The sequence below is a fragment of the Perognathus longimembris genome, chromosome 11 (genome assembly GCF_023159225.1).
Source record: "Perognathus longimembris pacificus isolate PPM17 chromosome 11, ASM2315922v1, whole genome shotgun sequence".
Lineage (NCBI taxonomy): Eukaryota > Metazoa > Chordata > Mammalia > Rodentia > Heteromyidae > Perognathus > Perognathus longimembris.
Window position 1 is genome coordinate 38,289,764 of NC_063171.1, and position 24,381 is coordinate 38,314,144.

General features: G+C 49.9%; 1 protein-coding gene across 5 annotated transcripts in view; it reads right to left on the bottom strand.

Moving 5' to 3' along the window:
* Kirrel1 (kirre like nephrin family adhesion molecule 1) overlaps nt 1-24,381 on the bottom strand; it is a 108,780-nt gene that overhangs the window by 22,057 nt on the left and 62,342 nt on the right. For all 5 annotated transcript variants that reach the window (XR_007212646.1, XM_048358070.1, XM_048358068.1 and 2 more), the window contains exon 2: nt 1,302-1,451. Coding sequence is in view for 4 of the 5 variants with exons in the window: in XM_048358070.1 (XP_048214027.1) it covers nt 1,302-1,451 (150 nt within the window). In the remaining variant the exon portion in view is untranslated. The remainder of the gene's footprint in view (nt 1-1,301; nt 1,452-24,381) is intronic.

The following is a 24,381-nucleotide window of genomic DNA, read 5'->3' on the forward strand; positions in this document are numbered from 1 at the left end:
CTGGCCTTCTCAATTCAGTCTCTCTTGTCCTTCTTCTCTAGGCTTCCACCCACTACCTCCTACTCCCCTGCCCCCCTCCCTCCCGTTCCCCATTATCTCCCTCTGTCCAGAGGCTATTGATTCTTCTCACTCCATATCTATTGATCTCCCTCTCTCCCAGTTTCTTTCTCTCTCCATCATCAATAGATCCACCAGACCCATCTCTTCACTTTCAACAGATGACTCTATGCAGATTTCCCTTACCAGTGCTACTACATGGACTACCCCCCCACCCCCAGAGCAAATCAACTCAAACCCCTCAAAAATACTAAAGCTGGAAACCTACAGTCCTCCGTGTTCTACACTATCCCAGTGCTTTAAAGCTAACGTGTGTTTTTTATACACACGTGTATGCTCTCCTTTGGTGCAGAACTCACAGGGGCACTGGTAAGGTAGGCAGGCCCGGGCATGTTGCACCTGTTAGATTAGCAAACCAAGGCCTGGGGAAGGAAGTGGCTCTTCCCACCATCACCAGGTGGGCAGATGGCAGAAGCAGGATGAAAGCTAGGTGTTCTCATTCCTCACCCCTCCCTCTCAGCCCCCCACCCCCTGGCCAGGCAGTCATTCCAAAGTCTCTCTGTGTGCTTTGGAATACAGGAGGTTGGATTTTGTTGTTGTTTGTTTCAGACAAAATCACTATGTCTTCTTCAACACCAGCTACATCACCTAGGCTTAATAAATGCTTGTCGAATGAATAAACGAGTGCTTAAGCTGATGTCAAAATGAGTTTCTGGCCTTGGAGCAGATAGGGACTGTGCAGGGGGAGGGAAGTGTCTGGGATGGAGCAGAGCCAGTGCCAGTCAAAGTGGAGACCAGCCTGGAGCATCCTGGGACACAAATACCCGAGTTCCCCACCCCTTGCAGGGGGCTGTGTTGTCCCAGTGCTTGCTGAGTGACCTGTCTGCCTGCAGAACCTGGTTGTCTGTTTGCCTGTTTACCTGCAGTTCTCTTAGGCAAAGGTCTGTTTCCCTTGATCAACCAGGTTCATATAGCCTTTTCTTGAGCCTATCCAGTCATGTGAAAGGGCTGAGCTACTGGGTAGGAGAGAGTGCTTAGGAGGAGAGAAGAGGCTGGATCATTGGAGAGTAAGAATGCTAAAGGCATGGTAAGTCCAGGATTCTGGGTATGAAAATGGGACCATCTGGATACAGCCTAGCTACTAGGCAGCTGTGTGTGTGTGTGTGTGTGTGTGTGTGTGTGTGTGTATGTACCACCGAGCCACGTACCACCGAGCCATATCCCCTAAGCTCCCACTTACTTACCTTTGAGGCCCTGGCCCATACCCAGGGCCAGCCCATCCTTGGTCCATTGAACAATCCCAGAGTAGTTGAGGAGCACACAGGGGAGTACAGCCCGCTGTCCTGCCACCACAGTCTGGTCTGCTGGTTCCTGGCTGAAGCGGGTCTGGGTACCTGGCAAAGCCAAAGTGGGCATTAGGTAAGAATATGAGTGAGGAGGGTCTTCACTACGGATCCCCCTACCAGGCCCTCACTCCCTGTAAAAGGTTGGAAGGGTGTGGGCTCAGGCTGGGGAGAGGGCCCTCCAGTTCCTGCTCCAGTTAAGCACCAAGCCCTCCCCTCCAAGATAGCACATGTTCACCCTTGGCTCCATTCTCCCTCCATGGCTCTGCTTGTGGGAATGGGCTTCAGGAGCTAGAGTGCTTAGCAATCACAGGAATGGTGCAGTGTTACGTAAAGGCCTTTAGAGATAGGTCTGGCTCAACCCACTCATTTTGTGGAGGGCACACTTAGGCCCACAGAGAAGAGAATCTTACCCAAGGATCAGAGCCCGACCCCCCCTACCTTTCAGGTTCTGAGCTGTTTCTCTATAGCCACTTACTGCCTCCTCTGTAAGTACTCAGGTTCATGGGCAAAACAAAGGTGGCCAGTGACCCTTGCAGCTCAGGCCGATACACACAAATACATCACCATGAACACAGCAAACGGCTACAATTCTCAGCAAGATTCTATGGGCCAATATGTCCAATGTGTCCTCCACATGTGACTACAGAAGCTTTCTGGCCTGCTGGTCTTTTCTTATCCAGTGGGTTTTGCCTCTGGATCTAAGTGCTGAGGGCATGGGGGTGGGGTGTGCACACAGGAACACACCTGCACACACTCAGCCGCCTACACCTTGGGAACCGGAAAGGCCACGTGACTTTGTTCCACTTTCCCTCCGGCTGTGGGAAGCTACACATGGCTGCCCGGCTGGCAGCTTGGCCGGGAGCATTTGATTAGAGAACTGCAGTGTAATTGCCTTTAATTGTGGAGCCTAAATGGAGCAGGGAATTGGATTGCCTGTTTCTTCATTCCCACAGCTCCCACCCACCCGCTCCCTCCATCACTGGGTCGGCCCCAGAGGTGGGGCAGACCTGGGCACTTCGTGCAGAGCAGAGCACAGGAACTGTGGTGATCAGCTCCCTTTGCTGAGCTCTGGGGAAAGGGAAGGGAGGAGGTGAAGGGGCTAGGGGACAGGAAAGAGGAGAGGGCCAGGGCTTCCATGTCACACGGTCACATCGATCACACCCAGGTGATCAAAACTACCTCTCCCAGAGCCCAAGAGTCCCTCCCTTCTTTCTTTCCCTCCCAGCTCTCTGCATCTCTGCAGATTCCCAAATCCAGCTCTCCAAAATTTCTCTGACCCCTACTAGTAAGAGAGTACTACTTTTCTCTATTACAGGGCCTTCCCCTCCACCACGGCACAGGCTTCTTTCTAGTCTCTTCCCTCTCTTGGTGCTGGGGATGGAACGAAAGACTGTGCTAGGCGAGCACTGTCTACCACAGAGCTCCACAGCAGTACTGACACCTAAGTCCTCATCTCTCCCTCCTTCTTTTTTCTTGTCCAGACCCTGCATTCCTCTCTTCCAGGAAGCCCTCTTAGACTGATCCCTGGTCCCTTACGCAAGGACAGCTCGGCCCATCACTCAGCCCTATCAAGGCAGTGCAATCCCTGGGACTTCCTGTCTGACGCTGCCACAGCTTATGCCCGCATTTTTGTTTGGCAGGAAACAGAAGGCAGCCTGCAGGAGGGGGTGCTTGCTCTATCCTTTCCATTGGAATGGAAACCTTTTCTCTATGGCCAGGGTGTGCCTGGGAGGGGGAGAGGGAGGTGCTCCCCCTTCCTGCTGAGTCTTCCTGCAAGTTGGACATCCATCCCTATGGGTGGGCACTCAAAAGGAGCTGAGAAGTTTGTCCAGGAGTAGACTGAAGGTGAGACTGTGACATAACATGACACAACCTTTTTATTCATGGCCTTGAGTCTGCAGGGGGTGGGGCAAGAAGTTAGAAACAGGGACCCGATCCCATACTTGTGAGTGGCTCCACAACTCTAGACTTTACTTCCCACCCATATCTCCTAAAGAAGGAAAGGATAAAGCTTACCCACATTCTGAGAGCCTATATGACAGGTGCTGAGATCCTGGTGGGGGGGATGGGTGGGTCAGGTGAGCAGACAGTATTATTAATTCAAGCATTGCCCTCATTATTATTCAAATTTATTCATATCCTTGCGCATTTCTCAAGTGCCATTACAAGCTGCAAACCCTCCACACTCACGTTTCTCCTTCCCACAGCCTCCTGAGCCCAAGTCAAGGGCTTGAGAGTGAGGTAGCCATTGAGCCTGGCCCAGAGATGTGATTTATATTCATAGTTTTTCTGCAAGGAGCCTGGACACCCTGGTCTGGGGCTGAAGTCTCCAGAGGGCACTGAGCAGCTGGCTCCTTGTCTACTTGGAGTGGGGGGAGGGGTGGTGGCCCTGTAGCAGGGTGGAGTTGGGAAGCACTTGGAGGGAGAGTCAGATCAGGACCTTGCCCGACTGAGGAGTGAGGTGACCTTGGGCACATGGCTTCCTCCTGTAGGGCTGCACTTGCTCACCTGTACAATGACAAGTGTGGACTCGACTCCTCTGGGAAGTCTTCCCTGTCTCACCTGCATTCCCTCACAGGGTCCGTCTACCCACTTCTCACTTCTGCCAGAACAGGGACCAAGATGCACTGGCCACCCCTCCCCACTTGGTCCAGGGGCAACTCCTTGAGTCTGGACTACGTCACTCCTGGCCCAAGACGCACAGGGCCTGACTGACCACAGGTGTTACACATCAGTCTGCTGATGGACCGAGTGTGAATGAACTAATGTCTAAGCCAACAGTCATGTCTTATAAAACCCCAACCAGGAAGGCAGAGCCCTCCCCACTCCCCACCTCCAGACATCACCTCAGCACAGGCAGAGACAGAGCAGGAGGAAAGTAAAAGGGACAGTGTACCCCTCCAGTGGGAGGAGGGGCACAGTCTTGGGAAACCCCCTGAAAAAGGGGAGAGGAACAGAGCTGGGAAGGGGAGTAGAAGCTGATTCTGGAAGGTTCTGACTCAATGGTGAGGGGAGGAATGACAAAGAGAAGTGAGAGAGCATAGAACACCTAGAAGAACAGAGGGGTACAAGTGTCAGACAAGTCAACAAGTCACACCAGCTTACTGGCAGGAAGAATAGACATAAAGGAAGTATTGGTATGTCCTGAGTCAAGAAGGCACGTACAACCACAACACGTGGCCTAAAGCAAGCGGCACAGGTGCACATCCAAGAACACTTCTGAGGTCCCAGGTACCTATAAATGCTGAACTAAGCCTGTCCTGAATTGGGAGTGACTGTGCAGTCCCACCCCTGCATCCCTGTCCAGGAAAACACTGGCTGTGGGGTGTGGAGTCAGGAGGGAGAGAATCAGGGAGGGCCTGGCTGCAGATGGCCAGTGAAAACAGAATAGACTCCCCCTCCTCCACTCCCCGCCCCATTGCTGCCTCAAATCATTGCAGCCTGACCTCAGGAGTCAGAGAATTCTCACCTACATTGGTCTTGTTTCCTCCCTCCCAGTATTCAGACACCACCAACAGAAGGGCCATTTTTTTTTTTGGGGGGGGGGCAGTCCTGGGGCTTGGACTCAGGGCCTGAGCACTTTCCCTGGCTTCTTTCTGCTCAAGGCTAGCACTCTACCACTTGGGCCATAGCACCACTTCTGGCTTTTACTATATATGTGGTGCTGAGGAATCGAACCCAGGGCTTCATGTATTTGAGGCAAGCATTCTACCACTAGGCCATATTCCCAGCCCTTGAGCTTCTTTTTTTACCCAAGACTAGCACTCTACCACTAGAGCCACAGCGCCACTTCTGGATTTTTGCTTATGTAGTACTGAGGAATGGAACCCAGGGCTTTTTGCATGCTAGGCAAGCACTCTACCACCAAGCCACATTCCTAGCCCAGAAGAGGCAAACTCTTAAGCAGCCATTGTGAAGTCAGGCAGCAGGACATACATGCATGTGCAAGAGTGCATACATGTGTGCGCACACTGGTATGCATGTGTGCACACACACATGCACCACAAACATACAGGGCAGGCACAAGTGATGCCGAGAACTAGAGACAATGACAGACACTCACACAGAGACTAGGGGAAAGAAAGAAGAAAAGTTCTTGGTTAGAAACAGCTCAGGATGCAAAATGTACAAGTTCAGCAGGGCACCAAGAAAGGCTGGCAAGACAAGAATAGGCATGGACTATGAAGATCCAGGCCGTGGCAGCTGAGAAGGTAGGCAGAGAGACAGAGAGACCAAGACAGGTGGGCAGGGAGGTGTGTGTGCTTTGTGGGGCAAATTGTGCCAGGCCTTTTCTTCAAAACAGAATACCCAGTGACACCTGACTCCAATGCTGCCCTGGTGGCGGGTCCTTTGTGTTTGCCACTAGAATAAAGATCCCTGGAGGTGTGTCCAGGGTTTTCAGGCAGGTTATTAGCTGAGCCCTTGGAGTACAGGGAGCAGAAGGGAGGTCCTGGGTGGGAACTGGAAGTGCAGGGAAGGGATGGCGGGGGGTGGTGGAGTGCGGGGACTGCAGAACTCCAAGCTCTTTGCCAAAATGAAGAGAGATGGGAGCTGGGGAACCCGGATCTCCTACCAGCCAGTCCCTCTACTTCTTTTCCAGATCCCCTTCCCTTCAGGTTAACCCACGCCCTCACCATCACCCCCGCAACACAAAGCTCTTCTAGCCTCAGACTTGGAATAGTTCCCTCCCCTATTCTCTACTGTATTGTTTGGGCTGCCGGTTACAGCACTTATCACAGCCTGCCCAGGATTAAAAGTTACTCATGTGTGTATTTCTGTCTCCCCTACTCTCGTGGGAGCCCCTGAGAACAGAGATGCTTTGATTTACCTTTCGTGTCTCTTCAGCTCCAGCAATACCACTTAATAATAAATAAATATTCCTAATGATAAGATGCTGACTGTGCACCACACAGGTGCACTGCAGATACTGTTTCTAGTATGATAAAACTACTCCACAGTGGTGATTACTACCACCATTTTATTTTTATTTGATTATTTGTGTGTTTGTGTAGCTAAGGGCACTGTCCCTTAGCTTTTTCACTCAAGGGTGGCATTCTACCACTTGAGCCGCAGCTCCACTTCAGTTTCTTTTTGGTAGGTTATTTGGAGATAAGATTCTCAAAGGCTTTTTTTTTTGAGGGGGGGGGCAGGGGCTGGGCTAGTTTCAAACCGTAATCCTTAAATCTCAGCCTCCGGAGTGGCTAGGATTTCAGGTGAGAGCCACAAGCACCCAGCCACGACCTCCATTTTTTTTTTTTTTTTTTTTGCCAGTCCTGGGCCTTGGACTCAGGGCCTGAGCACTGTCCCTGGCTTCTTCCCGCTCAAGGCTAGCACTCTGCCACTTGAGCCACAGCGCCGCTTCTGGCCGTTTTCTGTATATGTGGTGCTGGGGAATCGAACCTAGGGCCTCGTGTATCCGAGGCAGGCACTCTTGCCGCTAGGCTATATCCCCAGCCCCCACGACCTCCATTTTAAAGAAAACGAAAACAAAGCTAGGATGCTGAAAGTATAGCTGACACATGACAGAAGGGACTTGAACTGAATTCTTTGAGCTTCTTTGAGCTTCATTCTTGGCATCAGGCTACATTCGGAGAACAGCCAGTCTTCCTAATGAACTAGATTTGTGACCTCTGTCCCGAAGAGAGCATAGGTGCCCATTAAGTTCTGTCTGTTTGTAATCTCTACTTCACAGCTTAGATTTTCAACTCCATGCTGTTCACCTCCCCGAGAGCAAGGCTCCTCTGGGGTTAGCCAAGGGCCTGTGGCCTGTTGCTCTACATGCTGTTAACATGGGAGAAGCTTGATGTAAATACCCAATTACAAGGAGGGGGAAGTGCTAGTAGTCCAGGCAAGGACACCGGTCAACGGCATCCAGGGAGGCTTCAGTGACTAATGAAGTACCCATCTTTAAGCCACCAATGGTTGCCAGCAGGAGAGGAAGTAACAATAAACAGCTTCTACTTATTAAGTGCCCATTGCTGTACTAAATACCTCACTGATAGGATTTCACTTAATGGATGCCACAACCCAATAAGGTTGGAGCAATTATTACTCTAATAAGGAAACCACAGCTCAGAGGCATCAAGCACCTTTCTTCTAGTCACTTAGCTGGTACGTATCGGACTCGATAGCAAGAGGGACAGATTCGGTAAGTACAACGGAGGACCAAGCTCCTCTTGGAATGATGGTTTAGTAGATACTGCTGTCCTCTGGGACCAACCAGCTCAGATTCCTAGTCATTAAGCAAACCTGTCCCAGAGTCTCGCAGAATCCTCTTGCTGCTGATGTCCCTCACCTGGGACATGCCTTCTCAAGGACAACCTTCCATCCAGTGCTGCTCTGCATTTCTCCTCCATCCTTACCACTGGGGTCCAGAGCCAGGCCAGTCTTTGTGTCTGACCCTCTACTCTTCCCACTGAGCCAAGCAAGGACAGAGGGGTCAAATTCCACTTTGTGTTTATTTTTGCAGTGCTGGAGGTTGAATCCAGGACCTCACACATGCTAGGCAGGTATTCTACCGCTGAGCTGTTCCCAGCGGCCCTCAAACCCCCTTTCCGACTGAGAAATAAAAAAGTGACCTCTAAATCCATCATAGGACATAAACAGAGCTTCTCACAGGAAGTCATGCACTTCCTGTGTGTGCCTGTGCATGTGTGCATGTGTGTGCATGAGTGCTGGGGCTTGAACTCAGGGTCTGAGCGCTACCCCTTAGCTTTTTGCTCAAGGTTGGCACTCTACCACTTGGGCCATATCTGGGGCTTTTTGCTGGTTAATTGTTGACAATAAAGAGTCTCACAGACTTTCCTGCCCAGGTTGGCTTTGAACTGCAATCCTCAGATGTCAGCCTCCTGAGTAGCTAGGATCATAGGCGTGAGTCACCGGTGCCCAGTAGCTATGCACTTCTTATGAGTACACATGTACTACAGCACACAAGCACATACATCCACTCTCTCGCCCACAAATACAGCCCTTCTGTCCCTGGCATTCAAGAACACATCTGTCTCTGAGCCCATGGGCACTCCCCGGCTCCGTGTCCTGATGCACATGTCTCTGACCATCAGTTTCCCAGGCCCAGAACCAAAGAGAGGGAGCAAGGCCAAGCATGTGAGAAGCCAGGGAGGCAGGCAGCAGGAGAGGGGGATGGTGAAGGCTGGGGCCCTGTCTCCCCGGATTTATCAAACGAGCAGTAATGAACCCCCTGGGCCGGAGCAGTCCCTGAGCTCTCCACTCCAGATCAGGCTGCTGGTTCAAAGGGAAGCCTTTGATTCGCACCGACAGCTTTCAGATGGAACTAAATCTCTCTACTCTCCACTCTCCCTCCTCTCCTTGCTCTCACATCTTCACTATTCCTACCCCCACTGGTATTTCTTCCCCCACCCCAGCAATTCCTTCCTGCTCTATGAAAAATACAGCAGACAGTCCCTCACATTAGACTCTCTTAGAGAAAAGAGGATTTCAATTCTCTGTGCAGCAAAGGGGAGGGAGAGAAGAAAGAGAGAGCGATTGGCACTTCTGATGGAGAAGGGAAAAAGTGGGGGTTGGGAGAGGAAGAGAGGAATGGAGAGCAGGCTGGGCAGAGTGAGGACAGATGACAGAAGAGGGCAAAAACCAAGGCCAGCAACAGCAATGCACAGGCAGACCCTTAGACATGAAACTCCCAGGAGAGAAGCTCGGTGTCCCCTCACCTGGCTGGTCAGGAAGGTCTGTGTCTTTTGATTTTGCCCAATACAGAGCCCAGCCCCCAGAGTCCTATACTGTCAAAATTCGATAGGACTGCCTTCAGAGATGGTAACCCCTTCCACTGACCCTCTGAGGGGTCAGAGAACTTCATTGACTCGCTCAGAGGAGTGCAGAATAGATGTCAGGTGTTACAGAATATGGGATGGAGAGTTCCAAATGACAAGTGCAGCCCCCGATAAGTGTTCAAATACTCCAGAACTATTATCATGGCCATGGCCCTGCTCACCAGGGCACTCTAGCATCAATTCCCCGGGAAAATGGGCAGCGAAGGCCTTGTGCTCTCACCGGACTTGCCTTCACCATCTTCCTGCTTACAAGTCTTTCTGGACCCAGGAAGCCTAAGCCACAGGCAAAGGGACCAGTCTCTCCTCCCCCATCTGGCTTGGCCACAGCACCCCGATGTCCATCTCCAAGGCTGGGGGACAGGAAGAACAGCCAAAGGGGATTCTTTCCAGGGACCAGATGGGGTTTTACAAGTGGCCACCGTCTGGCCTGGATTCTGACATTAGAGCAGACAACAGGGGCAGGCTGGAGTTTAATGTGAAAGGGAAGTGTGTTTACTGGTCTGGCCCAGTGGATTAGTTACCCAAAGAGGCAGGAACAGAACTCTGGAAGGCAAAGAGGACAGACCAGGCACTGCCCTGCTAGAAGAGGTAGAGGCTCTTTGAGCCAGGAGTCAGGAGGAATGGGCACATTGGGTCCTGGCTCTGTCCCCCAACCAGCTGTCACCTCACTCTTCTGGATCTTGACTGCCTTCAACTCCACGAGGAAGGAGCTGGATAACTTGCCCCAAGGACCTTCCCCAGCTCTGACATTCTAAAATTCCATCCCTGCCTCCTGCTGGCCCACAGGAAAACCCTGAAGAGTCTCCAAAGAACTCAGCCCCCAGCCCTGTCACCTTCAGACTGAGAAGTGGTGGTGTGCCTGGGGCCCATCCTGGCATTTTCCCCCACAACTGGTTGAACAGGGAAGGGGGGTGGGGTGGGGGGGGGAGGAGAGGGAAGGGAAGAGGGCATTCTTTGTTTGCTTCTGTGTGGAAGTCTCTGTCAGAGCTCCTTACACCCTGAATAAATGGAGAAGAGCAGGAAGGTGGCAAGCCGGGGTCCCTGGGCCACCTGTCAGCCTAGGCCTACTCCCAAGGACTCTTGAGCTCCAACTGAAAAAGGCTGGCAGGTGTGGCTGGAAACATTCCCACCTGCCCCATTTGGGCTCCAGCCCCAGGCACCTGGGCCAGGCCTCCTCTGACAGCTCTATGCAAATGTGACCTGGCAGGGGACCCTGACAATGTTTCCCGGGGAAGGACAAAAGCCTGGTGAGCCCAAGTGGGGTTGGCTACTGTGAGTATGACAGGCGTGGGGGGGGGGGGGGGAGTGGGGAGAGCGGAGAAGGGGTGGCAGGGATGGGAAGTGTCTGCTGAAAAACTGAAATTTCCATCTGGCTTCAGTGGGCAAGGAAGGGCAGGTAGTGGAGAGGAGACAGGTGGCAGAGTTCAGACGGGAGACAGAGGCTAAAGGAAAGGCAGAGAAAGAAGGAAGAGCAGAAAGTAGGACAGACCCAGAGCAGGCTGCAAGAGCTGAGGGAGGCATACACACAGGGCTGGGAGAGCAGACAGGAGAGGGCAGCCTCTGCCCTCCACCCCCTCCTGACCCTGCCTCTACCTCCTCTAACCTACAGAAGCAAATACATGCACCAGGTGCCAAATGTCTATCTCTGCCAGAGTGGGGGCCAAAGGAACAGTCTCATTTCTTTGTGATGCCTCCATATGTAAAGACAAGAGGAAAACAGAGGACGGGTGGGAAGGAATGAGTTACAGGCAGAAAGAAAAGAGCAAAAGAGATCAAGAGAAAGTGGGCAGTACAAGGAGTCTAAAATATTATTTTAAGATCAGGGAAGGAAGGAAGGAGGGATGGACCCAAGGTGACACTGTGGAATGCAAGAGACAGAGACAAAGACAGACAAGAAAGAGCAGGAGAAAAAAGGTTTAACTGAGAGAGAGAGAGAGAGAGAGAGAGGAAGGACGACCTAAGGTTAGGATTGGAAAAAGGCCCCAAACTCTATTTATTTATTTCTTTGGGAAGTATTGAGGTTTTGGATTTAGGGCCTTCACGCTTGCTAAGCCTCCAGTCCTAATTTTTAACTCTATTTATTTATTTTTATTTTGCCAGTCCTGGGCCTTGGACTCAGGGCCTGAGCACTGTCCCTGGCTTCTTTTTGCTCAAGGCTAGCACTCTACCACTTGAGCCACAGCACCATTTCCAGTCTTTTCTTTTTATGTGGTGCTGAGGAATAGAACCCAGGGCTTCATGCATGCTAGGCAAGCACTCTACCGCTAAGCCACATTCCCAGCCCCTATTTATTTCTTTTTTTTTTTTTTTTTTTTTTTTTTGGCCAGTCCTGGGCCTTGGACTCAGGGCCTGAGCACAGTCCCTGGCTTCTTCCCGCTCAAGGCTAGCACTCTGCCACTTGAGCCACAGCGCCGCTTCTGGCCGTTTTCTGTATATGTGATGCTGGGGAATCGAACCTAGGGCCTCGTGTATCCGAGGCAGGTACTCTTGCCACTAGGCTATATCCCCAGCCCTATTTATTTCTTTTTGTACTGCTACAGAGGTTTGAACTTAGGGCCTCACACACTTGCTTGGCTTTTTCACTTGAAGCTGGCGCTCTAACACTTGAGTTAAATTCTACTTTTAGGTTTTGTTTTTACTAGTTAATTGAAGACAAGAGCCTCATAGATTTTTCTGCTTAGTCTCGTTTTGGACCAAGATCCTCAGATCTCAGCCTCCTGAGTAATCTGAATTACAGACATGAGCCACTAGGACTTGGTTCAAACTCTTGCCTCCTTTAGGACAATAGGTATATGCCACTGCTTCTGACTGGTTATTGAGAACATGTCTCACAAAATTTTTTCTACCCAAGCTGGCTTTGAATAGCAATCCCAACAATCTCAGCTTAGCCTCTAAGTTACAGATGTGTGCCACTGGTACCCAGTTAAAACCCTTAATTTGGAAGCAATGAAGTTCAGTAAGGAAGGAAAGCAAAGGGGTAGAAATGTCTCCAAATTGCCAGCCTCAGGAGACCCTCTGAAGAGGCAGAAACACCCCAATGCCTGCTGGTCCGTCATAGATGGTGGTCAGTAGGGAAGGAGGGGAGGAATATAACTGAAAGCTCCCCAACACTACAAGAAGGAAGAAACTAGAGAAGGCGAGGGAGACGAAGGTGGATGCCTGGCAGCTATGAAAACAGATGGCGGGATGGCTCAGGGTCTGGGTGGATAACTACCTTCTGGCCTCATCTGAAGCTCTTGAGCTTTTAGGTCAAAGAGAAAGAGTGAAATCTTCGAGAAATGGGAGGGATTTCTGAAGGGATTAGCCAAGGAAGAGGAGGAGAAGAGGAGGTTGCTAGCTGTATGTGAGGGAATTCAAAGGCAGCTGAGGTCAGAGCCCTTATCTCTCCCACAAAGACCAGCTAGAGCCCCAGCCAACCCTTCCCGGTTCCACAGATGTCCTTGAGGGGCTCTGATCCTTGCCCTCTGAGGATGGAGGGCAGTATCAGTCACTTAACCTCCATCTCTAGCCTCTGCCTGGGAAGATATACACTATTTTCCCCCTGGGTCTAACCCACTCCCTCCTCCTGTAGGGAAGCCATCCCCACTAGCCCCTCCCTCAGGCAGATGGGCACACTGCCTCCCTGCAGCTCCGTAATTAAGACAAGCACCGGTTCTGCTCTGAAAGCCTCCCTCGGCTTGCCTGAACATTCTTAGTTACTGCTATTATGAACAGAGCTTCAAAGTACAGCCTGAGCAGAGCCAGAATGGTACCTCTGAGTTCCCCCAATAGGCTCAAAGCCCAGCAAGAAATGCAGGCTTGGTCCCAGACCCCCTCCACAGAGATCTCCTGCCACTTTCAGGAGCAGTCTCCTGAATAAACAGCTTCAACTCACATTCAGAAAGGGCTGGGCAGCAAGCAGCAAGGAGAGCATTCTCTCCTTTACCTCTGAAATGAAAGCACCAGAAAGAAATCCTGGTGTGCTCTGACACTAGGCAGGAGCTCTGGAGCAGGCCATCTCTGCTTCTCAGTTTAATGGGCTTTACTGACATTCCCATCCCCTGGCCCTCACCTCACCAGCAAATCCAGGTATAGATATTATTCCCTTCCGGAATCTAGAACCTAGCAGCATGGATGAGTTTATAGGCTCTGTGGCATGTTAGATGGACCATCTGAGTCCATGAAACAAACAGGCAATATGGGAAAGCATGGGGCTTTGATGAACGTTCTCCACATGAACACTTGGTTCCTACTAATGCCTTCAGAAACGGCTGACCTGACAGACACTAAACATGCCCATCACCCAGGTGTGGGCCCAAGACCCTTGATAGGCCACTTATTGATGACTCAGCCCTAGGAGAAGATTTTTCTTTTAATTCACTTAAGAACTACATAATAGCATATGACAATGAGCTCTCCGAATCACTAGAGATGTTCAAGAAAAGTCTGGGCTGGGAATATGGCCTAGTGGCAAGAGTGCTTGCCTCATATACATGAAGCCCTGGGTTCTATTCCCCAGCACCACATATACAGAAAATGGCCAGAAGTGGCGCTGTGGCTCAAGTGGCAGAGTGCTAGTCTTGAGCAAAAAGAAGCCAGGGACAGTGCTCAGGCCCTGAGTCCAAGGCCTGGGACTGGCAAAAAAAAAAAAAAGAAAGAAAAGTCTGGATGAGCCAGGTGCCAGTGGCTCACTCATGTAATCCTAGCAGGAAAGTCCATGAGACTCTTATCTCTAAGTAAGCACCAGCAAACCAGATGTGGCGCTGTGGCTCAAAGTGGTAGAGTCCTAGCTTTCAGCTGAAGCGCTCAGGGACAGTGCCCAGGCCCAGAGTTCAAGCCCCATAACTGACAAAAAAGTCTGGATAACCCCCTGGCAGCAATGTCCCAGAGAGCTCTGGGTAATATTTAAGATTCCTTTCCACTCTGGTGTTGTATGATTCTATTTATGCTCACATATTTTCTTCTTCTGACACATGTCCATCAAAAAAAAAAATCAACTGATGACAGTTTGATTAAGGTAGTCTGAAAGTTTAAAGAAGGAATTCTGAGGTATCTGAAGGGAACGGAACAGGCTAAACAAAATAGTCTAGACTAGAAGACAAAAATAAAGTCATAGTTGGCTGCTGGTGCCTCAGGCCTGTAATCCTAGCTACTCAGGACGCTGAGATCTAAAGACTGAGGTTCAAAGCCAGCCTGGACAGGAAAGTCCATGAGACTCATCTCCAATTTACCACCAAAACACCAGAAGTGGAGTTGTGGCTCAAGCAATAGAGCTCTAGCCTTGAATAAAAAAGCTCAGACAGGGGCTGGGAATATGGCCCAGTGGCAAGAATGCTTGCCTCGTATACATGAAGCCCTGGGTACAATTCCCAAGCACCACATATACAGAAAAATGACCAGAAGTGGCACTGTGGCTCAAGTGGTAGAGTGCTAGCCTAAGCAAAAAGAAGCCAGGGATAGTGCTCAGGCCCTGAGTCCAAGCCCCAGGACTGGCAAAAAAAAAAAAAAAAAAAAAAGAAAAGAAAAAATAAAAGGAGGACAGTCAGAGATAAAATAAAGCCTTTGCCTCACAATAATTAACCAGGAAATTTCAATACAATAGTGATGATATTCACACATAATCATATTGACTTTAAGGTGTACTTTTGTCTGTATCTAGTCTGTATTTCATTCTGGCACCTTGTACAGATAAGTAGATGGTAAACTCCTTGAGGCAATAAATGTAATGTTCACTGCACATCATCTGAAATGAATGGCAGGATAGAGCTTTGCACACCATGGGCACTCAATAAAGGTTTGTTGTTTGGTTATCTACATTAATGATTAGTGGATCAAACAAAGAAAGTCAACTCAATTCAATATTCAATATACATTCATTTACGCAACAAATATTTATTGAGCACCTATGACATTATCAGGCCTTGTCCTGCGCCCTGAGATGCAAACCTGCCATCACCCAATAAACATCCCTAAGTACCCAAACAATGCAGTGTGCTACAATGCCAAGAAGGAGGGACACCGTACTTAAGGTTAATGAATGGATTCTAAAGAAAGTGAGTGATCTTACGTTGGGCTCTGGTACATGGGTAGGTGTTATCTTGGTCATGGGAAGAGAAGGAAAAAGCAAGGGTTCCTCAAAGATAGAAGGCATACGCAGTAGTGTAAAGTTGAGAAAGCATGGCCATTTAAGATCCTAGGAATAGGCAATCCAGATGGATGAGTGAGAAGTTGTTCCTGCTCTCACATTCTAATAGGGGAGACCAGTGAGATAACAACCAGGGGCTAGGGCTGAAAAGCTCTCCAGTGCCAAGCTATGCATCAGCGGCCATTGCTGAGCAGATGGAATCAGGGTAGGCTTGGTAGAGGCAAGCATGTGGATACCTCTATCATCTACACACTCCTGTCAGCACAGACACCAAGGTGTTCCAGCCTTGATGTTGATTAAGTAGACATCTTCATAGATATCCGTGGAATGAATACATAAACTACCATTTGTCCCATGGCTTATTTCTAAGGTAGTCCTCCCTTGGGCTAAGACTCACTTCTTGTTGCCCTTTCCTTTAGTTCATTTAGTCCCTTTCTATAGCTAGGTGATCTTGCCACATGGTAGATATTCCATAAATACACATTTGCTGGTGAAAAATTGCACTGAGCCTCAAATAGGAGAAGGATTTCAACAGATAGAGAATGGGGGGAAGGGTATTGCAGACAAAGGGAACAGCATGAGCCAAGACGTGGAGACATAAAAGTCCGGTGAGCAGTTGGAAGTGGCTGGGATTCCAGGCACATAAAGAAATTGGAACCAAGATTAGACATCTTTAGATATTTCACACTTTCTGAGCATTTCTCAGTCCTTTCCGCCAGACATTTCCAAGTTACAAAGAACCATGTGTCTGCCTGGTAAAGTTTGGGGATGGATTTTAGAGGAATCAAAAGGGCAAGGCTGGGTATGGTGGCAAATGTGTGTGAGTTCGTATGTGGGGAGGTGCAAGTGTCCTGATTTGCACTCACTTGTCTAGGTAAGCTTGTGTGTTAACACACATCCACATACTGGTGTCAGCATGGAGTCATCAAACAGCAGAACAGGGCACTTTCTGCCTATAACCACGATGTTCTATGCTTTTCCAATTAATCTCCATTAAAAAGATTTCCAGCAAAGGCGTTTCTAGAAGCCCCAAGCTGGGGGGTCATCTGGATCAATCCTGCACAAAGTAAAAGCAGCTCCAACCGGCTGCTGAATCGATCCCTCTAACTTAGTCCGTTCTACACATGCAAGGAGCAAGGAATGTTAATTTGCTGCAGGGAGCTGAGGGAGCCTGGAAGTTGAGGCTCCTTAATTAACAGCTGCATGAGCAGGGGCTCAATATGGAGGCATTCGAGAGACAGCAACCCTGCACAGGAGAGGGAGGACCCCAAAGTAGGAATTAGGGTTGATGATGCTAAGGTAGGGGCCTCATGAGAGACTCTGGGATTCTTGTCTGCTCCTGACTTTTTCTTCTTTTGTTCCCTCCCCTCAGTTTGTCAGTCTGCTTGTCAGGTAGAAGAGCAGAGTAACACTGGGAAAGGCAAGCTACTCACTTTACCATTCGCAGCATTTTACAGAATATGAATGGGGAGATTTGGTGGTAGTTGCAGACTGCAAGTCCACTGGGCAAGGGTGGCTCACACCTGCAATCCTAGCTGCTCAGGAGGTTGAGATCTGAGGATCACAGTTCAAAGCCAGCCTGGACAGGAAAGTCCATGAGACTCTTAGCTTCAATTAGCCAGCAAAAAAGGTAGAAGTGGAAGTGTGGCTCAAGTGGTAGAGTGCCAGCCTTGAGGGGAAAAAGCTAAGCAAGAGTGTGACGCCCTGAGTTCAAGCCCCACTACCAACACACATGAGCACGTGCGCACATGCACACACACACACACACACACACACACACACACACACACACACACACACACCGTGTCTAAGAGAGTTTTCTCTGAGTTTGTGCCTACTTGCTGGCTCCTCCTGGGATCCCAAAATATGTGAAAGTGAGGCCAGCTCAATGGCCTTATTTCTGTGAAGGAGGCAAGTCATTTGAAGAAAGGAAGAACAATCTACTTGAGTCCATACAGCTGGGCTCGTCCTCCCATCCACAGTCTACTACACATCCTTCAAATCCCTCTCCTCCAGGCAGTCTTCAAAGGTTCCTAAAGAGAGCATTGCTTTCCCTTTTCCATCTTATTCAAAGCAATTACTCTGGCCTAGACCTACATGGTGTGCCTTTCTGAACTTTTCTACTCACTAAAAACTCTGCTGATCTAGAGATGCCCAACCCTGCTGTGTCAGTACATTCCAGTTCCAGGACAGCGGACACCAGGGGAGGAGCCAAAAGCATGTTACTAATGAAGTTTGTTTTCACTGAGATTTCATACAAAGGAGCAGAGAGGAGCTTGATGGGGTCCCATAGCAAAGAGGATGCAGATACCCAGGCATAGGAACAACCTTGAGAAAGCATCCTGCCTCTTCCAGCACACGCCATGTTGGTACCTCTGAGTCTCTCCTTCCTTTTTTGATCACCTACTGTTGCCCCCCTAGGAGACAGATAGATGGAGGGGTGTCTCTCTCTTTTTTTTTTTTCTTCCCACCACCTCTTGTCGCTGGTCTCAGCAATAACCTAATGATTTCTCATTTAGCTGCCCAGCCCTCCATGAAGACAGCCTCCCTTTGATTGCTTGTGACACCAATCTCACAACAAATTTAGCACCTCGTTTCCTGGATGAGCCAATATTCCCCCTCGATTATCTCCTGGAGTAAGAGACAGGGTGCTATGCATTCCAACGAGTAGCCTATGCCTTTCCTGACATCAGAGTCTATCAAGCTCATAGTCCTCGAATGGATGGGTGTGGGTGGGTCCTCCTGGGAGCACGAGAGGTCTCGGGGAGCAATGGAAGGGTTGGGGAAGAGGCAGGGCAATGAGAGGCCTTTGGAACTAGCTTCTCAGTGGGTAGATGTGAAGAATTCTGAAATGGAAGGTGGGGATGGGAGCAGTTAGATCTTTGCTCAGGGAGTTCTGGAACTTCCTTCCCAAACCACTCCTGAAATCCTGGTATCTTTAATCCAGCTATCCCCACACTCTGGGCTTGAGGCCGAGCCTGTAATTAGCTACTTCACCGGGAATGAATGGGAGAAAAAACCTCCGTGCATCATGCCCATCTCCAAATTCCCTCCCTCCCTCCCTCCCTCCCTCCCTCCCTCCCTCCCTCCCTCCCTCCCTCCCTCCCTTCCTTCCTTCCTTCTCTCCAGACCTGGGCACTGTCCCTGTCCTTTGCTTTTCTGCTAAAGGTGGTGCTCCACCACTTGAGCCACAGCTAGACTTCTGGCTTTTTTTTTTTTTGCCAGTCCTGGGGCTTGAACTCAGAGCTTGAGCACTGTCCCTGGCTTCTTTTTGCTCAAGAGTAGCACTCTACCACTTGAACCACAGCGCCTCTTCCGGCTTTTTCTATATATGTGATGCTGAGGAATTGAACCCAGAGCTTCATGTATACGAGGCAAGCGCTCTACTACTAGGCCACATTCCCAGCCCCTAGACTTTCTGGCTTTTTTTTTTTTTTGCCAGTCCTGGGCCTTGGACTCAGGGTCTGAGCACTGTCCCTGGCTTCTTTTTGCTCAAGGCTAGCACTCTGCCACTTGAGCCACAGCACCACTTCTGGCCATTTTCTGTATATGTGGTGCTGGGGAATCGAACCCAGGGCTTCATGTATAGGAGGCAAGCGCTCTTGCCACTAGGCCATATCCCCAGCCCCTTTCTGGCTTTTTGATGATCAATTGGAGGTAAGAGTCTCAGAGACTTTCCTGCCTGGCCAGCTCTGAACCCATTCTCAGACCCCAGTCTCCCGAGTAGCTAGAATTATAGGTGTGGATTATAGCCACTAGTGCTGGCTATTTCTTTCCCACATAGTATCGCTTGGCAATGATGGTTCTTAACAGAATCGCTTGATCCTGGATAGGTGGGCAGGAATTCTACATGGGCTCTGCCTCACACAGCTGTTGTGGAGAGATGATAGGAAATTTCTCTAGCCCCAGAGGCAGCAGAGGACTGTTGGGGTGGGAGGGCTGTCTTTAGGGAGTGGACAGTGAAGAACAGTCATGCTGAAGTAGGACAGGCAGAAAACAACTTCCAAGACCTGGGAAATGCATGAAAAGCGACAGAGGGAGGGAATGGATAAGATAAGAGGCTCTTGCCTAGAGGCAAGAGGGGAAACTAGAAGAGACGGGGCTCCCCTGGTCAAGTGAAAATTCAAACTCAAGGAAGATAGAAGGGTCTCACTTGTGTGAAACAGAATTATGAGAGTCAGGGCTTTGAAGGGCAGTACAGAGGTGACAGGGCAGGAGTAGGGGCAAATGAGTTATCCTACTAACTAAAGACAGAAGAGATGCCAAAGGGGTAAAAGTCAGAAACTCCCAGGAGGGGAGCCCTAAGACCTCAGCAACCAGTCTAAGGAATGCAGGATGCAGACTCCCTGCTGAGAAAGGCAGAGGAGGTGCCAGGAGCTTCCAAGGGGAAGGGGCTGATCACTAGGAGGGGTGGCAGATGGCCGCTGTCATTAAAAGGATTCCAGTAAGTCCAGGAAGCCTTAGACAGCACAGACAAGCTTGGGTAAGCGGTGGGAGGAAAAAATTAAGGAGCAGAGCCTTAGAAGAAGGAACTAACACAGAATCTTCACACCAAACATTTTGCCTACTTTTAGTCACACTCCAATCCTAAATCTACATAGCAGTCCCTGAAACCCAACACTAATTCCAATAATCCAATAACAAGAACAACAACAATCTCACTCTAACCAAAAATATTAAGTAGAATATGAACATCTTGAAGAAAAAGCATCACCAGTTCCCTGGGTGCCTGGACCAACAGATGTTCACTGAACAAGTAGGAACCTAAGCCATTAACCTAGGCCAGTCACTCTGGCCTTGGAGGTACAGGCCCTTACTGGCTACCCCAATGCTCCCACTAGTAAGTCCCTAATCTCAGCTCTGATTCTTCCCCAAGTCCATGGCACCTAACTTATTTCATGTCATATAACTCTATATTTATTTTCCCTGCCCCCCCCACCTCTAGATAGATGCAGTCTTCAGAATTAATCCAAGTTATCAAGAGACAAACAAAAGGTGCCAACTCAATTGGATGCCACCTCAAGGTGCAAATTCAGGCCCCTGGATTCTCAAGCTAATTATAGATATCCTCACTTATCTCCAACCCAGCCACCCAAGTTTTCTGTCTTGTTGTCCCACTTCCTGTCCAGTTGTTGGGTCCTAGAACTTGAAATGGCACCCAGGCTTGATCCAAGGCCTTGAAACTCAGGACAAAGCAATCTGATGTTTGAGAGCTACAGTAGTCAAAATGAGGTAGGATGCACTGGCGAGCTTAAGCAGAAAGAAATCTGACAGAAGCAGTGAATGGACTACAGGTTAGGAGGTAGGCATCTTACCCACAGTCCTGATCCCTTCCGTGGCCCCGAGGTGCATGAGTGTTTTGTAGGGCTCCCAGGGAAGGGTGGAGGAGAGTGGTGGGCAGGTTGCTGAGCTGCTTTTCTTATATGTCATATGACTCTGAAGCAGGGGCCTCTCCCTAGGGAGAGAGTGGCTGCCCCTCCCTCAGGCATCTCCAGGGAGCTTTCCACATCTCTCAGGACTCGTCTTCGATGCCGCTGGGAGAGGAGCTGAGTATTATGTTCTGCTCTTGCTGCAGCCAAATCTGATTATCAAGACGTGTGATGGATGAGCTAGGTTTGGACCCCCAGCTCTGGGAGTGGATGATGGAGTTAGGCTGTCACTCTTTCCCCAGGGGATGAAGCACTGGGTCCCAGATGTCTGGCACCTGAATACCTGAGAAGATGTCTCCCTAACCAAGATGCCAGGGAGACTGAAAATCCCTCCTGGCTTCCAACTGTTTCTTGATATAAAAGCCACTGAGCCTTGCACATTTGAACTAGCTCCCCCAAGTTATATAGGAACCCTAGAGTCAGTCCCAGGTGGGACCCACTGCCTCTGACCAGCTGCCAATATCTGTAGGGGCCACTTTGAAGGAGGGGGTTGTTGGTGGTGGAAAAGCCTATCTCTGCTGTTGGCTAGGGGCCTCCAGGCATTTCTCAGTGACAGCCATGGGCCTTGGAAGCCTGGGGCAGGGCAAGGAGGGAGGAGGGAGAGAGACGGTACAGAATAATAATGAAGGATTTTTAATAACTCGTCAGCAATGGTGTCAGCTGAACAGCAGCAGCAGTGCAATCCATTGGGAAAACTTGGTGAGGGATTGTCTTCCAGGGAAGGGAAAGGAGTCAGAGGGCTGAGGGCAGACAGGAATCGTCCATCCTCCTCATTCCAGGCATCACAAAGCTTCCCGTTAGCATCTGGCTAGAGGGGCAGCACAGAGTGCAAACAGAATTACAGAGACCCAGGCCTGGCCCTCAGGGAGATGCCACTCGGGGGGCCAGACTCAGCAGCCCTAGATGAGGCTGAAGACCCACAGGCAATCTACAAAGACACTTCTCCAATGCACAACCAACTTGCCCTGTGAAATAAATCAACTGGAAGGCAATTACATGCTTATCAAAGGACTTCTTCTCTTTACCTAATAATCCACCATGGAATTGTTTGAAGTGGCAGTGTCATCAAAGAAAGCCCCTAATGACCACCTTTTCAAAAGCCTGCTTTTCAGATGAGGACATCGAGGTCTAAAGATGTTTCAGACTATTAGTGGCAGAGGCAGGGCTCCTAGAAACTAGAAATCCAGGTCATTTAAAAATTAATGTGATTTTTACTCATATAAACATATATTCTGCTGCGAAGAAGATGGCACCCAGGTATGGTGTCATATCAGGGCAGCTGTGGTCTTGGTGGGAAAAGGGGGAAACTAGGGCGTCTACAGCCATTAACACATCTTCCTTCTTCCTCAACTCACCCTAGGAGGGAGAGATGTGAGCTGGGAAATGGTGAGATGTTTTTCCAAGCCTTTGGAGCAATGGTGGGAAAGGATCCAGTGGCCTGGATGAAGGGAAAATTCGGGACCTAAGAAGAAGAGCCTTAGCCAGTCATGAAAAGATGAGGAGGAGGGTCTTTATTTACACATGTGGGAGATGCACAGGGGCTGTGTGTGGTGAGAGGGCTGACAAAGGCTATAAAGACTTAGGGTCTCTGAGCAGAATACCCAGGACATGCATGGCAAGAGTTCCTTTCTGGACCTACAGATTTAAGGGGGCTGGGTTCTGCCGGCAGACCTGGTATCTTGCAGAGAGCCTCCCACAGTTTCCCATCCAAGTAGAAGGGGAGTGTCACCCTCCTCTGACTTCACGTTAGGTCTACCTAACACCTCCATGCCCAAGAGGCCCCCCAACACCAAGAGAACCTATCTTCCAAACTCTGGCACACAACAGGCACCTAAGCAAAGGAAGAAATGCTGGGAGCTTTCTAGATGATGAACAAAGGAGAAGGACAAGTTTGGAAGAATGGGATTGGGGTTGGCACATAGAAGCACCTCCATATCCCATCTAAAGATCAAGACTGATTGTTTGCCTCTGTTTCAATAGGAGACACTAAAGCATTAAGGTGTAGGCCCATATCCCAGTGGAGACACCTAGAGAGATGAAACTCAGATGCCAAACCCCTCCAACCCCAAGCCCAGGCCCAGGCTGTCAGCCCCCAGCCCAGCCAGCTGCTCTGGAAGATGTAAAGTGCTATCTAAACGCGATGCATTATTAACACTTTAGAAATCATATTTCACAGCAGCCCGGCTGGAGCTAGAAAATGAATTCTTCCTCCTGCTCTCTGACAGGGGAATTATTGTTGGAGCCAAATGTGGCAGCAGTGACATGTGACTAGGGCCAAGAGAGAGAGACAGAGAACAGTTGGGAATGGAGGCCATGAGCACCCAACCAGGGCAAGTCCTAGGTGCTCATCTTCTGCCTGAATGAATGTGGACCCTGCAGCCAACCTGACCCTATTTCTCCCCCTCACAGTGATCAACCTTCATGGGTCCTTGGCAGAAATGAGAGCTATGCCTGGCCTACAACCTCCTCATCTCCAGGCACTGCTAAGCACCTCCCAGATGCAACGCCTGGTCCTGGCCTGGGAGGAGCTGCCTTAGAGGGTAGAGGCTGTTCCAGTCTGGTGGGACAGACAAGAACTCAGGAAGGAGACACAGTACAGACTCTCCATGGCTATTAAGAGGGGCTTCTTAAAGACCAACACAGAACTGGATGGGAACAAGGAGTTTCTAGGCAAGCCTAAAGGTGTGAAACATGGACACTCTGTGTCCATTTGGGCTGGAAGGGAAGGAGTGGGCAGGATGGGGTGGGAGGAGGTATATCCCAAGCAGGGCAGAAGGGAGGAAGCAGGCAGTGAGCGGCATCCTGTCCTTACTGGAGAAGGCCCAGCCACAGGAGGGGGGGAGGAAAAAGCCTTTGCCTGCAAATACCACTGCCTGCTCATGGGTAAGAAGCCAGAAGGCCCCAGGTGGAGGATGCAAAAGCAGGAAAGCTGCCAAAGTCACAGCCATCGCATCTGGGACCCCCAACCCCGGGTCTTCCTTGAGGATGTTGGGCTCCTGTCCCTGAGCTCTGTTGGTAGTTCAGGCAGCTTGTAATTAGGCACAGGGAACAGACAACCCAATTTTCAATTAAAACCTTATCTACAGGGTGCACAGATAAAGGCGGGTAGGTTTGATTCTTTTCTAAGTCAGCCTTCAATATTTGCAGTGCCTGGAAGGAGATGCAGGGAGGGCGCCCAGGCGGCTCTGGCGACATATAAATTCTGCTCATAATTACATGACTTTCAACACCACGAGATGCCAATAAAGTATTTGCAAGGCACACAAATTAACGGCGGGTTGGCATTCCCGAGACGGTGCTTGGATGGCCAGGGCACGGGGAGGGGCGGGGGCTGCTGCTCTTACCTCTGAGGGCGCAGGAAGCAACATAACCCATGCACAGTTCTCCACTCCCCACCCCCCAAAAAAGACACCCTAGATTCAGGTCCTCCAGACATGCTAGCTTATCTCTCTTTGACTCCCAGCTCTGTTAGAGCTGCAAAAGTAAAAGATTTAAGATGTGTTTCTTCCACAAGAAAGTGGAAGGGGCCTGAGGGGACCAAGTAGAGTGGAACTGCTGAGCTGCAAACAGCTGTTGGTGGTGACAGCAAATGTCAGGCTCCAGGAGCTTAGGAGAGCACC